The sequence below is a fragment of the Salvelinus alpinus genome, chromosome 4 (genome assembly GCF_045679555.1).
Source record: "Salvelinus alpinus chromosome 4, SLU_Salpinus.1, whole genome shotgun sequence".
Classification (NCBI taxonomy): Eukaryota; Metazoa; Chordata; class Actinopteri; order Salmoniformes; family Salmonidae; genus Salvelinus; species Salvelinus alpinus.
In genome coordinates, this window is record NC_092089.1 from 74209667 (window position 1) to 74224112 (window position 14446).

The 14446-nt window shown below is 42.9% G+C and overlaps 1 protein-coding gene across 1 annotated transcript in view; it reads right to left on the reverse strand.

Annotated features, from left to right (window-relative positions):
• Nucleotides 1-14446, reverse strand: part of LOC139574427 (alpha-1,3-mannosyl-glycoprotein 4-beta-N-acetylglucosaminyltransferase B) — a 178337-nt gene that overhangs the window by 93426 nt on the left and 70465 nt on the right. The window contains exons 2-4 of the mRNA XM_071398984.1: nt 5285-5464; nt 4894-5037; nt 3764-3897 (exon numbers count right to left, since the gene is read on the reverse strand). Coding sequence (XP_071255085.1) covers nt 3764-3897; nt 4894-5037; nt 5285-5464 — 458 coding nt within the window. The remainder of the gene's footprint in view (nt 1-3763; nt 3898-4893; nt 5038-5284; nt 5465-14446) is intronic.

Here is a 14446-nt window from a genome sequence, read left to right on the forward strand (position 1 = left end):
GATCTACAGAAGGACAGAGATGCCACAGGTGGCCGTTTATATTCAGAACCACATTCCTGTAAAGCTTAGAGAGGATCTCATGTTAAATACTGTTGAAGTCATATAGCTACAGGTTGATCTGTCTCACTGTCACGTTCCTGACCTGTTTTCTCTTGTTTTGTATGTGTTTAGTTGGTCAGGGCGTGAGTTGGGATGGGCAGTCTGTGTTGTTTGTTCTATGTGGGAGTGTGATTGTTAATTAGCCTTATATGGTTCTCAATCAGGGACAGGTGTTGTTCATTTCCTCTGATTGAGAATCATATATAGGTAGGCTGTTTTCACTGTTAGTTTGTGGGTGATTGTCTTCCGTGTCTGTGTATGTCGCACCACACGGGACTGTTTCGGTTGTCGTTCGTGTATGTAGTCTGTTCCTGTTCGTGCGTTCTTCGTGTCTATGTAAGTTCTCATGTTTAGGTCAGTCTACGTCGTTTTGTTGTTTTTGTAATTTATCAAGTGTTCTTCGTGTTCTTTCGGTTCTGTTAATAAATCATTATGTCAAACTACCTCGATGCGTATTGGTCAGATCCCCGCTTCTCCTCTTCAGACGAAGAGGAGGAGGAAACTCGTTACACTCACCTAAAGCCCATTCTGGTGGGAAGATGCTATAGACAACCAAGTGCTAACTGTCAGTATCTGGATAACATGTGTGAAATGCTTGATAATGTATGGGATATTAACAGAGAGGTATATTTTTGGGGTGATTTAAATATTGACCGGCTTTCATTAGGCTGCCAACTCAAGAGAAAGCTTCAAACTGTAACTAGCGCCTGCAACTAGGTTCAGGTTATCAGTCAACCTACCAGTGTAGTTACAAACAACACAGGAATGAAATCATCAACATGTATTAACCACATCTTTACTAATGCTGCAGAAATTTGCTTTATAACAGTATCCAAATCCATTGGATGTAGTGATCACAATATAGTAGCCATATCTAGGAAAACCAAAGTTCCAAAGGTTGGCCCTAATATAGTGTATAAGAGGTCATACAATACGTTTTGTAGTGATTCCTATGTTGTTGATGTAAATAATATTTGTTGGTCCGTGGTGTGTAATGAGGAGCAACCAGACGCTGCACTTGACACATTTATGAAATTGCTTATCTCAGTTACTAATAAACATGCACCCAGTTACCCTGGATTGTAAACAGTAATGTTTAAAACATATTTATACAACAGTAGCTAAGAAGGGGAGAAGTTTGTCCATAATAAATTGCTGCTCTGCCTTCGTAACAGCACTATCAACAGGGCAGGTCCTACAGGCCCTAGTTTTGTCGCAACTGGACTATTGTTCAGTCGTGTGGTAAGGTGCAACAAAGAGGGACTTAGGAAAAATGCAATTGGCTCAGAACAGGGCAGCACGGCTGTGGCCAAAAGTTTTGAGAATGACACAAATATTAATTTTCACAAAGTCTGCTGCCTCAGTTTGTATGATGGCAATTTGCATATACTCCAGAATGTTATGAAGAGTGATCAGATGAATTGCAATTAATTGCAAAGTTTCTCTTTGCCATGCAAATGAACTGAATCCCCCAAAAACATTTCCACTGCATGTCAGCCCTGCCATAAAAGGACCAGCTGACATCATGTCAGTGATTCTCTCGTTAACACAGGTGTGAGTGTTGACGAGGACAAGGCTGGAGATCACTCTGTCATGCTGATTGAGTTCGAATAACAGACTGGAAGCTTCAAAAGGAGGGTGGTGCTTGGAATCATTGTTATTCCTCTGTCAACCATGGTTACCTGCAAGGAAACACGTGCCGTCATCATTGCTTTGCACAAAAAGGGCTTCACAGGCAAGGATATTGCTGCCAGTAAGATTGCATTTATCGGATCATCAAGAACTTTAGGGAGAGCGGTTCAATTGTTGTGAAGAAGGATTCAGGGAGCCCAAGAAAGTCCAGCAAGCGCCAGGACCGTCTCCTAAAGTTGATTCAGCTGCGGGATCAGGGCACCACCAGTACAGAGCTTGCTCAGGAATGGCAGCATGCAGGTGTGAGTGTATCTGCACGCACAGTGAGGTGAAGACTTTTGGAGGATGGCCTGGTGTCAAGAAGGGCAGCAAAGAAGCCACTTCTCTCCAGGAAAAACATCAGGGACAGACTGATATTCTGCAAAAGGTACAGGGATTGGATTGCTGAGGACTGGGGTAAAGTCATTTTTCTCTGATGAATCCCCTTTCTGATTGTTTGGTGCATCCGGAAAAAAGCTTGTCCGGAGAAGACAAGGTGAGCGCTACCATCAGTCCTGTGTCATGCCAACAGTAAAGCATCCTGAGACCATTCATGTGTGGGGTTGCTTCTCAGCCAAGGGAGTGGGCTCACTCACAATTTTTCCTAAGAACACAGCCATGAATAAAGAATGGTACCAACACATCCTCCGAGAGCAACTTCTCCCAACCATCCAGGAACAGTTTGGTGACGAACAATGCATTTTCCAGCATGATGGAGGACCTTGCCATAAGGTAAAAGTGGTAACTAAGTGGCTCGGGGAACAAAACATTGATATTTTGGGTCCATGGCCAGGAAACTCCCCAGATCTTAATCGCATTGAGTTCTTGTGGTCAAATCCTCAAGAGGAGGGTGGACAAACAAAACCCCACAAATTCTGACAAACTCCAAGCATTGATTATGCAAGAATGGGCTGCCATCAGTCAGGATGTGGCCCAGAAGTTAATGACAGTATGTCAGGGCGGATTGCAGAGGTCTTGAAAAAGAAGGGTCAACACTGTAAATATTGACTCTTTGCATCAACTTCATGTAATTGTCAATAAAAGCCTTTGACACTTATGAAATGCTTGTAATTATACTTCAGTATTCCATAGTAACATCTGACAAAAATATCTAAAGACACTGAAGCAGCAAACTTTGTGAAAATGTATATTTGTGTCATTCTCAAAACTTTTGGCCACGACTGTACACAGAAATTAATAATATGCTAACATTAATAATGAACATGTCATTCTCTCCTGGCTCACAGTGTAGAAGAGATTGACTTCATCACTACTTGTATTTGTGAGAAGTATTGACATGTTGAATGCACCACCCATGCATATCTCACAAGACATGCCACCAGAGGTCTCTTCGTCTCACCAGAGGTCTCTTCACAGTCCCCCATGGAACTCTATACACATCAAGTAACTCATGCAAGCAGTAAAATTTGATTTAAAAAACAGATAAAAATACACCTTATGGAACAGCGGGGAATGTGAAGCAACACAAACGTAGTCACAGACACATGCATACACACACGATAACATACGCACTATACACACACGTACACATGGATTTGTGTTGTAGATATGTGGTAGTAGAGTAGGGGCCTGAGGGCACACACTTTATCTGTTGTTAAATCTGTTGTGAATGTATTGTAATGTTTCTAAAATTGTATAACTGTCTTCATTTTGCTGGACCCCAGGAAGAATAGCTCCCTTGGCAGCAGCTAACGGGGATCCTTAATAAATACATGTGGAAATACACTCACACACACACACACACACACACACACACACACACACACACACACACACACACACACACACACACACACACACACACACACACACACACACACACACACACACACACACACACACACACACACACACACACACACACACACACAAACAGACACAGAGTTCACTGAATAACTTCACAAGCTCCTGAAGGGACTACAGAGGGCAGAGACGTCATAGCAGAACACAAACATGTCTGGTTTTATCTCACCTCAGCTATGAAGACCACAATGACACAGTCCTCCTTCTCTGCCGCACTGAGCTCTGTCATCAGAGAGCTGAGGGTGTCCGTCAGGTACGAGTGGACCTCCCTCTTCACACTGGGCACGCCCATCACGATCGACACTGTGACAGACACACACACAGACCGATCACAGTCAGTACAGGGAGGGAAGGAACCAATGATGTGCTAGATTGGGTGGAATGAGCCAGTCAGTATATATTTCACAACAGAGACAGAATCACTTGTTTTTTGAAGAGAGGGGGAAGAAGAGAGGGTGAGAAAGAAAGCTAACTAGATGAGGAGAGAGAGAAATGAAAGAAGGGCTGGAGGGAGTAGGGGTAGGGGAGAGTAGTTGAAGGACTTACAAGCACAATAGTACAATGTTGTCAACACATTCTGCACATCCGTGAAAAATAACAATGCCCTGCAATGACTGATCAAATGCAAGAGAATAATAAATAGTCAAGGCCAAACTACAATTCAGGTATTTTTACCAACTTCCCATTCTCATAGGGAGGAAGTCCAAATCAATAGCCGTGTTTGTGCAGCAACAGTTGATTCTACAACCCTGTACTCTTCCTCACCCTCCCCTCCTCTCCCATTGTGAGCTAACATAAGTAGACCCTAGTGGCCGTCTTCTCCATTTACTACGCCGATAAAACGTACTGCAATTACTAGAGGGGAGCTAGCGGTAAAGTCCTGGCTCGCGCTCTACAAGGTACCCTCATGGACGTGGCCCGCGTAATCCATTTAGATGGGGTTTGGTGGCCTAAACGTAAATCACACACACACACACACAGATTAATTATTGGCCCCTTTGAGAGTCTAGCTGGCTGTCTGGAGAGTTTGGACGGCCTCTCCAGGGGAGTGGAGGTTTATGGGGTGGGGGTTAGGAGGCTCGCTCCCCAGGGAGGGAGAAGTCTAGCTGGGCTACTGGTACAGCCACAGTGGGGCAGAGAGCCAGAGAGGGAGGTGATGAAGGGAGAAATAACCAATGCAGGACATAGCACAATAGTACTGTTGTCAGAGGAAGGGTGGGAAGAGGTGGAACTAGGAAAGGATGGGGATGAACGTGTGTGTGTGTGTGTGTGTGTATGTGTGTGTGTGTGTGTACTGACCACCGGTGCGTCCCTGGCCCACGTGCACAGCAGGCTGCAGGCTGCTCTCCTTCGCAAGGAGATGGGGCAGGTGATGGAAGATACTGGGCAGCTGGAGGACATTCTTACTGGTCGTCACGTTCCACAGCTTCAGCTTGGTCTCATCTATCACACATAAGAATACATGCACACACCACAGACACGGACGAATGCACGCACACAGACGCGGAGCGCGCACACACATTTTTTTTTATACACACGAATACACACACAAACACACAGGGGTCGGAAGAGGGTCAAAATTCAAAAATCTGATTTGTTATGACTGGTTATGACAAGCTCTGACTACCTTCAACTGGTTCTGAATAGCGCTGGCTGGTTTTGATTGGTTCAAATGAGTAACTCCTCTTACCAGATAGGCTGGCCCAGGTGCGATTGATGTCCCTAAGGGCCTGCTTTTCAGCGATGGCCCTCTTGATCTCGTCCAGCACCAGGTTGAGCTCCTTGGATCGCTTCAGGTTCTCCTGCTCGGCAGAGTGCAGACGCTCTCTCAGGGCCAGAAACTCTCGCTGGTAAATGTCCACCACATCACCTACAGAGAGAGGAGGGAGAGTGGTTTGTTAAATAAAAGTGTTAGAGTTCTCTTGAATCTTATTAACTTTCTTCTGTGATTTGAAAATTTGCATAATATTACATGGTTTCGACTCCTTGAAGGCCAATACATTCACTGCTCGTTTCATGCAAATAAAGCATGTTAGAATTGGAATTTAAGATAGAGAGATAGAGAGAGAGATGAGAGAGCCCTACAACAAAGAACATATAGCAAAACCATATAAATGATCAAATACAAATCTTAGAATTAACTATTAAAAACTAACAGAACCCACTGGACTCTCCAATTACATTGAATGAACTACAGGACAAAATATAAACTCTCCAACTCAAAAAAGTTGTGTCGTTGATGGTATCCTAAATGAAATTATAAAATATACAGACCACAAATTCCAATTGGCTATACTTTAAGACTTTAACATCATCCTTAGCTCTGGCATCTTCCCCAATATTTGGAACCAAGGACTGATCACCCCAATCCACGAAAGTGGAGACAAATTTGACCCCAATAACTACTGCGGGATATGCGTCAACAGCAACCTTGGGAAAATCCTCTGTATTATCACTAACAGCAGACTCATCTATTTCCTCAGGGAAAACAATGTACTGAGCAAATGACAAATTGGCTTTTTACCAAATTACTGTACGACAGACCATGTATTCACCCTGCACACCATAATTGGCAAAGGAACAAAACAAAACAAAGCAAAGTCTTCTCATGCTTTGTTGATTTCAAAAAAGCTTTAGACTCAATTTGGCATGAGGGTCTGCAAAACAAATTGATGGAAAGTGGTGTTGGGGGAAAAACATACGACATTATAAAATCCATGTACACAAACAAGTGTGCAGTTAAAATTGGCAAAAATCACACACATTTCTTTCCACAGGGCCGTGGGGTGAGACAGGGGTGGAGCTTAAGCCCCACCCTCTTCAACATATATATCAACGAATTGGCGAGGGCACTAGAACAGTCTGCTGCACCCGGCCTCACCCTACTATAATCCAAAGTAAAATGTCTACTGTTTTCTGATGATCTGTCCCCAACCAAGGAGGGTCTACAGCAGCACCTAGATTTTCTGCACAGATTCTGTCAGACCTGGGCCCTGAAAGTAAATCTCAGTAAGACCAAAATAATGGTGTTCCAAAAAAGGTCCAGTTTCCAGGACAACAAATACAAATTCCACCTAGACACCGTTGCCCTAGAGCACACAAAATCTATACATACATCGGTCTAAACATCAGTACCACAGGTAACTTCCACAAAGCTGTAGACGATCTGAGAGACAAGGCAAGAAGGGCCTTCTATTCCATCAAAAGGAACATAAAATTCAACATACCAATTAGGATCTGGCTAAAAATACTTGAATCAGTTATAGAACCCATTGCCCTTCATGGTTGTGAGGTCTGTGGTCCGCTCACCAACCAAGAATTCACAAAATGTGAGAAACACCAAATTGAGATTCTGCATGCAGAATTCTGAAAAAATATCATGTGTACAACGTAAAACACCAAATAATGCATGTAGAGTAGAATTAGGCTGATACCCGCTAATTATCAAAATACAGAAAAGATTTCTACAGCCTTCCATAACAAAGACATCACCTACAGAGAGATGAACCTGGAGAAGAGTCCCCTAAGCAAGCTGGTCCTTGGGCTCTCTTCACAAACACAAACAGACCCCACAGAGCCCCAGGAAAGCAACACAATTAGACCCAACCAAACCATGAGAAAACAAAAAGATAATTATTTGACACATTGGAAAGAATCAACAAAAAAACATAGCAAACTAGAATGCTATTTGGCCCTAAACAGAGAGTACACAGTGGCAGAATACCTAACTACCGTGACTGACCCATACTTAAGGAAAGCTTTTACTATGTACAGACTCAGTGAGCATAGCCTTGCTATTGAGAAAGGCCGCCGTAGGCAGACCTGGCTCTCAAGAGAAGACAGGCTATGTGCACACTGCTCACAAAATGAGGTGGAAACTGAGCTGCACTTCCTAACCTCCTGCCAAATGTATGACCATATTAGAGACACATATTTCCCTCAGATTACACAGATCCACAAAGAATTCGAAAACAAATCCAATTTTGAAAAACTCCCATATCTACTGGGTGAAATACCACAGTGTGCAATCACAGCAGCAAGATGTGTGACCTGTTGACACAAGAAAAGGGCAACCAGTGAAGCACAAACATCATTGTAAATACAACCTATATTCATGTATATTTATTTTTCCGCTTTGTACTTGAACTATTTACACATCATTACAACACTGTATATAGACATATGCCATTTGAAATGTCTTTATTACTTTTGTACCTTTTGTAAATGTAATGTTCACTGTAAATTTGTATTGTTTATTTAACTTTTGTTTATTATCTATTTCACTTGCTTTCGCAATGTAAACATATGTTTCCCTTGCCAATAAAGCCCTTAAATTGAGAGAGAGAGAGAGAGAGAGTGAGAGTGCGAGAGAGCGTGAGACCAGACCATGAGAAAGAGCGAGAGAGAGGGAGGAAAGATACAGGAAACAGGTGGAGAATGAGAGTCAGTTGACACAAACACATAGACTACACACCACAACCATAAACGTCACCCTATTGCATCTTTACATGTTCTTTACCCGGCATACAGAGAGAACACATGGACAACATAGGACAGTCCTTCCTTGGTGACTTTATGTAGCTTTTAAAGCAGTGTTTTACTGTGGTCCTGCTGGAGCACTTTTCAAGTCATTACCCATCTTAACAGCTTGATCAATAGGCACTATGGCCTGGACTGATACGTATCGATCATAGTGGACGAATCACCTCAATGAACCCACAGATTGTTGGCCGAAGCGACAGATGCCTGGTCCCAGGCCTGTGTGTGCTGTCTTGCCAACTCCTTTAGTGTGACGATGACCACAGTAGTTGCCAGGTCTAGAGGACATGTTACTGTAGTTGGTATAACGCTGATGTAGAATGGTAACATCTCTGTCATGAGGCTAGTTTAATGTGTAATCTTGACTTAATAGATAGTGTTAACAGTCTCGACAGCTACACAACCTGAGAGCAAAATAGATTTTCTCTGAATCTTGTGCGCATTACATTATAAGGCTGAGTATATCTCCATCACAGGAGGCTGGTGGCACCATCATTGGGGAGGACGGGCTTGTGGTAATGGCTGGAGTGGAATGAGTGGAATGGTATCAAATACAGCAAACATGGTTTCCATGTGTTTGATGTCATTCCATTTGCTCCGTTCCAGCCATTATTATGAGCCATCCTCCCCTCAGCAGCCTCCACTGATCTCCTAGACATTGAACAGGCATATCTAGGTATGGATTAGTGGTAAGATAGAGTTCTGTAATAGAACACAAATGTAATAGAAAGGTAAAATAAATGCTTGTGAGATTCTTGTGAGCTAAACATGAAGGTGGTCTCTACAGTCATAAATCCACTAGGAACGGGACAGATTGTCAAGGTCAGAACTACTAGTCTCATAATAGCATACGAATAACATAATACATATATTTAACGACATGTTGCAAGGATATTCTGTGAACAACAGAGTATGATATAAATCTGCTATGGACAGCCTCAAAAGTAATGGACTACACAGGGTGCCATTTTGGGAAGCAGAGCAGGTGTTTCCAGGTCACAGACCTCCCTCTCTAAGCTGATCTCACTCATATTCCTCCCCTCCTCTATTCCACCTTCCTTTTTCTCATTATTCCTCTTCCCGTTGCTCTCTAATAAAAGAGAGCAGGGTTATACTGCTGCTGCTCGCTACTCTATGCTAGATGCCCTCTCTCAGAACTGATACACACACACACACACACACACACACACACACACACACACACACACACACACACACACACACACACACACACACACACACACACACACACACACACACACACACACACACACACACACACACACACACACACGCAAGCACATGCCCACGCATGGTTTGTAAGTCGCTCTGGATAAGAGCGTCTGCTAAATGACTTAAATGTAAATGTAAATGTTACGCACAGCACTAGATATGCATACACACACCTTGGGATGGACACACACACAGACACACACACACACACAGGACACGTACAGCTCTGCAGATCGCGTCAAATTGAAGCAGGTGGGAGAGAGAGAGAGAGAGAGAGAGAGAGAGAGAGAGAGAGAGAGAGAGAGAGAGCAGAAAAAAAGCGAAATCTCAGGAAACATGGGACTCATGTTTCACTAATGCTATCTGAACCTAAACCCCGGCGTAATCCCTGACATCACCTAGCCCTGATGCACGTTAACCGTACAGCAACCCAGACTTGAGATGGGACAGCAGGGACTTTCTGTAATGTATTGTACACACCTACTGAGAGGCAGTCAAAATTCAAACAAAATTATCATCAAAAAAGGGAACAGGGGTGGAATAGCCGTCTATGCTGACAGCTATGGTAGAACTTGTTTTTGAGACAAAGTTCTTTCGCTCTCGGGAATTGTGTCACGCCTATACACTTCTTGTGGAAATTAGGGAGGAAAGTAGGGAGGAAAGTGGGGAGGAAATTAGAGAGGAAATTAGGGAAGAAAGTAGAGAGGAGAGTAGAGAGGAGAGTGGGGAGAGGAAAGTGCCAGGAGAGAGATGAAAGTGTAGAAGAGAGATAGAGTGTCTAATAGCATGAAGCTGGGGAAACAGTGTTTAAATCCTGCTGTGGCCACGGACATGATGACACACAGGCTCAACACCTAAGTTTGGCTCTCTGAAGCATTGATAGATATAGGGGCTGCTAGGTGGCGATGTCGACATATTGCAACACTGTGTTAAGATTATTTCTCCTATTCCCCTCTCTATCGGTGGTTCTCACTCCCTCTCTTCTGCTCTCCATCAGTCTTGCTCTCTCCGTCAGTCTTGCTCTCCCAGTCTGTCTTGCTCTCCCAGTCTGTCTTGCTCTCGCTGTCTGTCTTGCTCTCGCTGTCTGTCTTGCTCTCTCAGGTCCATCTCTCTTGTTTTCTCGAGTGTGGCAAAACCCCAAAGAGACAGCACGAGCAATCACTCAGAGAATGCCTTGCCAAAATGTGGTATGATGAAGAAGATTGTGTGTGTCTATGTTTGTGTGTGTGTGAGTATGTTACCATACCATACCATACATATTCCTGCGATTTGTGGACCCCAGGAAGAGTAGCTGCTGCTTTTGCAATAGCTAATGGGGATCCTAATAAAATACCAAATACCAATTTGCGTAGATGCAGATAAAGACAGAAAGAGAGGAAGCTAACGCTCCCACACAAAATCTCTGCCAGGTCACCCGTGATACAAGTCAGTATTCGACGTCCATCCATGTCTTGAGGACATCGGGAGATGACGTGGGAGCCGAAACGTTTGAGTAACATGGATGAACGTCTAATTTTGGCATGAGACCGTGAGAGCTAGTTGCAAAATCTAGTCACACACACACATACACACACTTCCCCCATCCTAATGTGGAGTTTTAATTATCATTCTGCATAATTATTTATCTCCTGTATCTTAATGATGTTAATCACTGGACGGTTGTGTATTAAGTGATTACAGAGCCCATCTAGATGGGTGGCAGCATGCTGCATCGCTGCAAAACAATAAGGAACATTATGCATAATGCATGGCTCTGGAATATATTACACTATGCAAAGGACTAACCTCATCAAGACCTGCTTCTGGTGTGTTTGTTTGTGTGTGTGTGTGTGTGTGTGTGTGTGTGTGTGTGTGTGTGTGTGTGTGTGTGTGTGTGTGTGTGTGTGTGTGTGTGTGTGTGTGTGTGTGTGTGTGTGTGTGTGTGTGTGTGTGTGTGTGTGTGTGAGTGTGAGTGAGAGAATGTGTGTAAATGCCCAGTGTGTTATTTTGTAGGGGTGTGTATGCGTTATGTTACTCTTATTATGTGATTGTATACATGTATGTACACAGACACAGACCAGTGATGTACAATGCATTTGGAAAGTATTCAGACATCTTGACTTTTTACACATTTTGGTACGTTACAGCCTTATTCTAAAATGTATAAAATAAAACATTTTCCTCATCAATCTGCACACAATACCCCATAATGATGAACTGAAAACAGGTTTGTAGAATGTTTTGCAAATGTATTAAAAAAAACAGAAATACCTTCATTATGTAAGTATTTAGACCATTTGCTATGAGACTCGAAATTGAGCTCAGATGCATCTTGTTTCCATTGATCATCCTTGACAAGTTTATACAACTTGATTCATTAAAACTTGTTTTTCAACCACTCCAAACATTTCTTGTTAACAAACTATAGTTTTGGTAAGTCGGTTAGGACATCTACTTTGTGCATGACACAAGTAATTTTTCCAAAAATTGTTTACAGACAGATTATTTCACTTATAATTCACTGAATCACAATTCCAGTGGGTCAGAAGTTTACGAGTTGCCATTTGATTACCTGTTCAGGAGTCTTATGGCTTGGGGGTAAAAACTGTTGAGAAGCCTTTTTGTCTTAGACTTGGCACTCCGGTACCGCTTGCCGTGCGGTAGTAGATGGCAAGCGGTACCTTCACAAAATAGATGGCATCATGAGGGAGGAAAATTATGTGGATATATTGAAGCAACATCTCAAGACATCAGTCAGGAAGTTAAAGCTTGGTCGCGAATGGGTCTTCCAAATGGACAATGACTCCAAGCATACTTCCAAAGTTGCGGCAAAATGGCTTAAGGACAACAAAGTTAAGGTATTGGAGTGACCATCACAAAGCCCCGACCTCAATCCTATAGAAAATTTGTGGGCAGAACTGTAACTGACTCAGTTACACCAGCTCTATCAGGAGGAATGGGCCAAAATTCACCCAACCTATTGTAGGAAGCTTGTGGAAGGCAACCTGAAACGTTTGACCCAAGTTAAACAATTTAAAGGCAATGCTACCAAATACTCATATTAGTGTACTAACTACTAATACTAACTATTATTCTGACATTTCACATTCTTAAAATAAAGTGGTGATCCTAACTGACCTAAGACAGGGAATTTTTACTAGGATTAAATGTCAGGAATTATGAAAAACTGAGTTTAAATGTATTTGGCTAAGGTGTATGTAAACTTCCGACTTCAACTGTAAGGTCCCACAGTTGACAGTGCAAGTCAGAGCAAAAACCAAGCCATGAGGTCAAAGGAATTGTCAGTAGAGCTCCGAGACAGGATTGTGTCGAGGCACAGATCTGGGAAATGGTACCAAAACATTTCTGCAGCATTGAAGGTCTCCAAGAACACAGTGGCCTCCATCATTCTTAAATAGAATACGTTTGGAACCACCAATACTCTTCCTAGAGCTGGCCACCCGGCCAAACTGAGCAATCTGGGGAGAAGGGCCTTGGTCAGTGAGGTGACCAAGAACCAGATGGTCACTATAACAGAGCTCTAGAGTTCCTCTGTGGAGATGGGAGAACCTTCCAGAAGGGCAACCATCTCTGCAGCACTCCACCAATCAGGCCTTTATGGTGGAAGCCACTCCTCAGTAAAATGCATGACAACCCGCTTGGATTTTCCCCAAAAGGCACCTAAAGACTCTCAGACCATGAGAAACAAGATCCTCTGGTCTGATGAAACCAAGATTGAACTCTTTGGCCTGAATGCCAAACTTCACGTCTGGAGGAAACCTGGCACCATCCCTACGGTGAAGTATGGTGGTGGCAGCATCATGCTGTGGGGATGTTTTTCAGTTTCTGATGTCCTTGAGTGGACCAGCCAGAGCCCGGACATGAACCCGATCGAACGTTGCTGGAGACACCTGAAAAGATTTGTTCAGCAACGCTCCCCATCCAACCTGACAGAGCTTGAGAGAATCTGCAGAGAAGAATGGGAGAAACTCCCCAAATACAGGTGTGCCAAGCTTGTAGTGTCATACCCAAGAAGACTCAAGCCTGTAATCACTGCCAAAGGTGCTTCAACTGAGTAAAGGGTCTAAATACTTATGTAAATGTCATATTTCAGGTTTTTATTTTTTATAAAATAGCAAACATTCCTTAACCTGTTTTTGCTTTGTCATTATGGGGTATTGTGTGTAGATTGATTATGAAAAAACAAACAATTCAATCCATTTTAGAGTAAGGCTGTAACGTAACAAAATGTGGAAAAAGTCAAGGGGTCTGAATACTTTCCGAATGCACTGTATAAGCTAGTGATAGCTAGTGAATGTAAGTCAATCAAGCAAATATGATTCTCATTGGATGGTTCTTCAGGTCTGGGGCCTTAGAGGATCATGGGAAATAGAAACCCGTCTTCACTCTGTCTTAACCTTTGACCTATAGCTGTGTTTGTGTGTGTGTGAGTGTCTGTGGTTGTGTGTGTCCGTGGTTGTTTGTGTGTTTGTGATTGCGCACACCTGTGCATGCATCACCTAGGATTTAAAGACCTTTCCAAAAGCCCTCCACAATAGGACCCAATCAGCATCTTACATTCTTTAACAAATAGACAATCATCAAAATGATGTCATTACCTAGTGATTGACGTCAGCATCCACAACAGGTCAAATCTACACAACTGCAGACATCACTACATACATATCAAGACTGAAGACATGTTTTCTCTCTCTGTTCAACAGATCAGGCCGATGCAATATTCACTGAATACAAGGGGATTCATCAAGACTTAAGACGTTTTTCCCGCCTCTTTTTCCATTTGTCTCTAAAATCCTCTGAATTCATATGAGGATGGGGTCAACATTTATGTTATTTAGACATTGTGTTTCAGCTCTGTCTCGTAAAGAGAAACCCTTTTAAAGACAAGTATCAAAAGCAGTATTAAAACTAGGAAAGACTGAAACCAAACTACTCACACTACTAAGTTACTCACACTACTAAGTTACTCACACTACTAAGTTACTCACACTACTAAGTTACTCACACTAGGAGTATCAGAGTACACATGTACACATCCAGCCAAGGTAGTGAGAGAGTCACATTTCAGCACATGGAATGT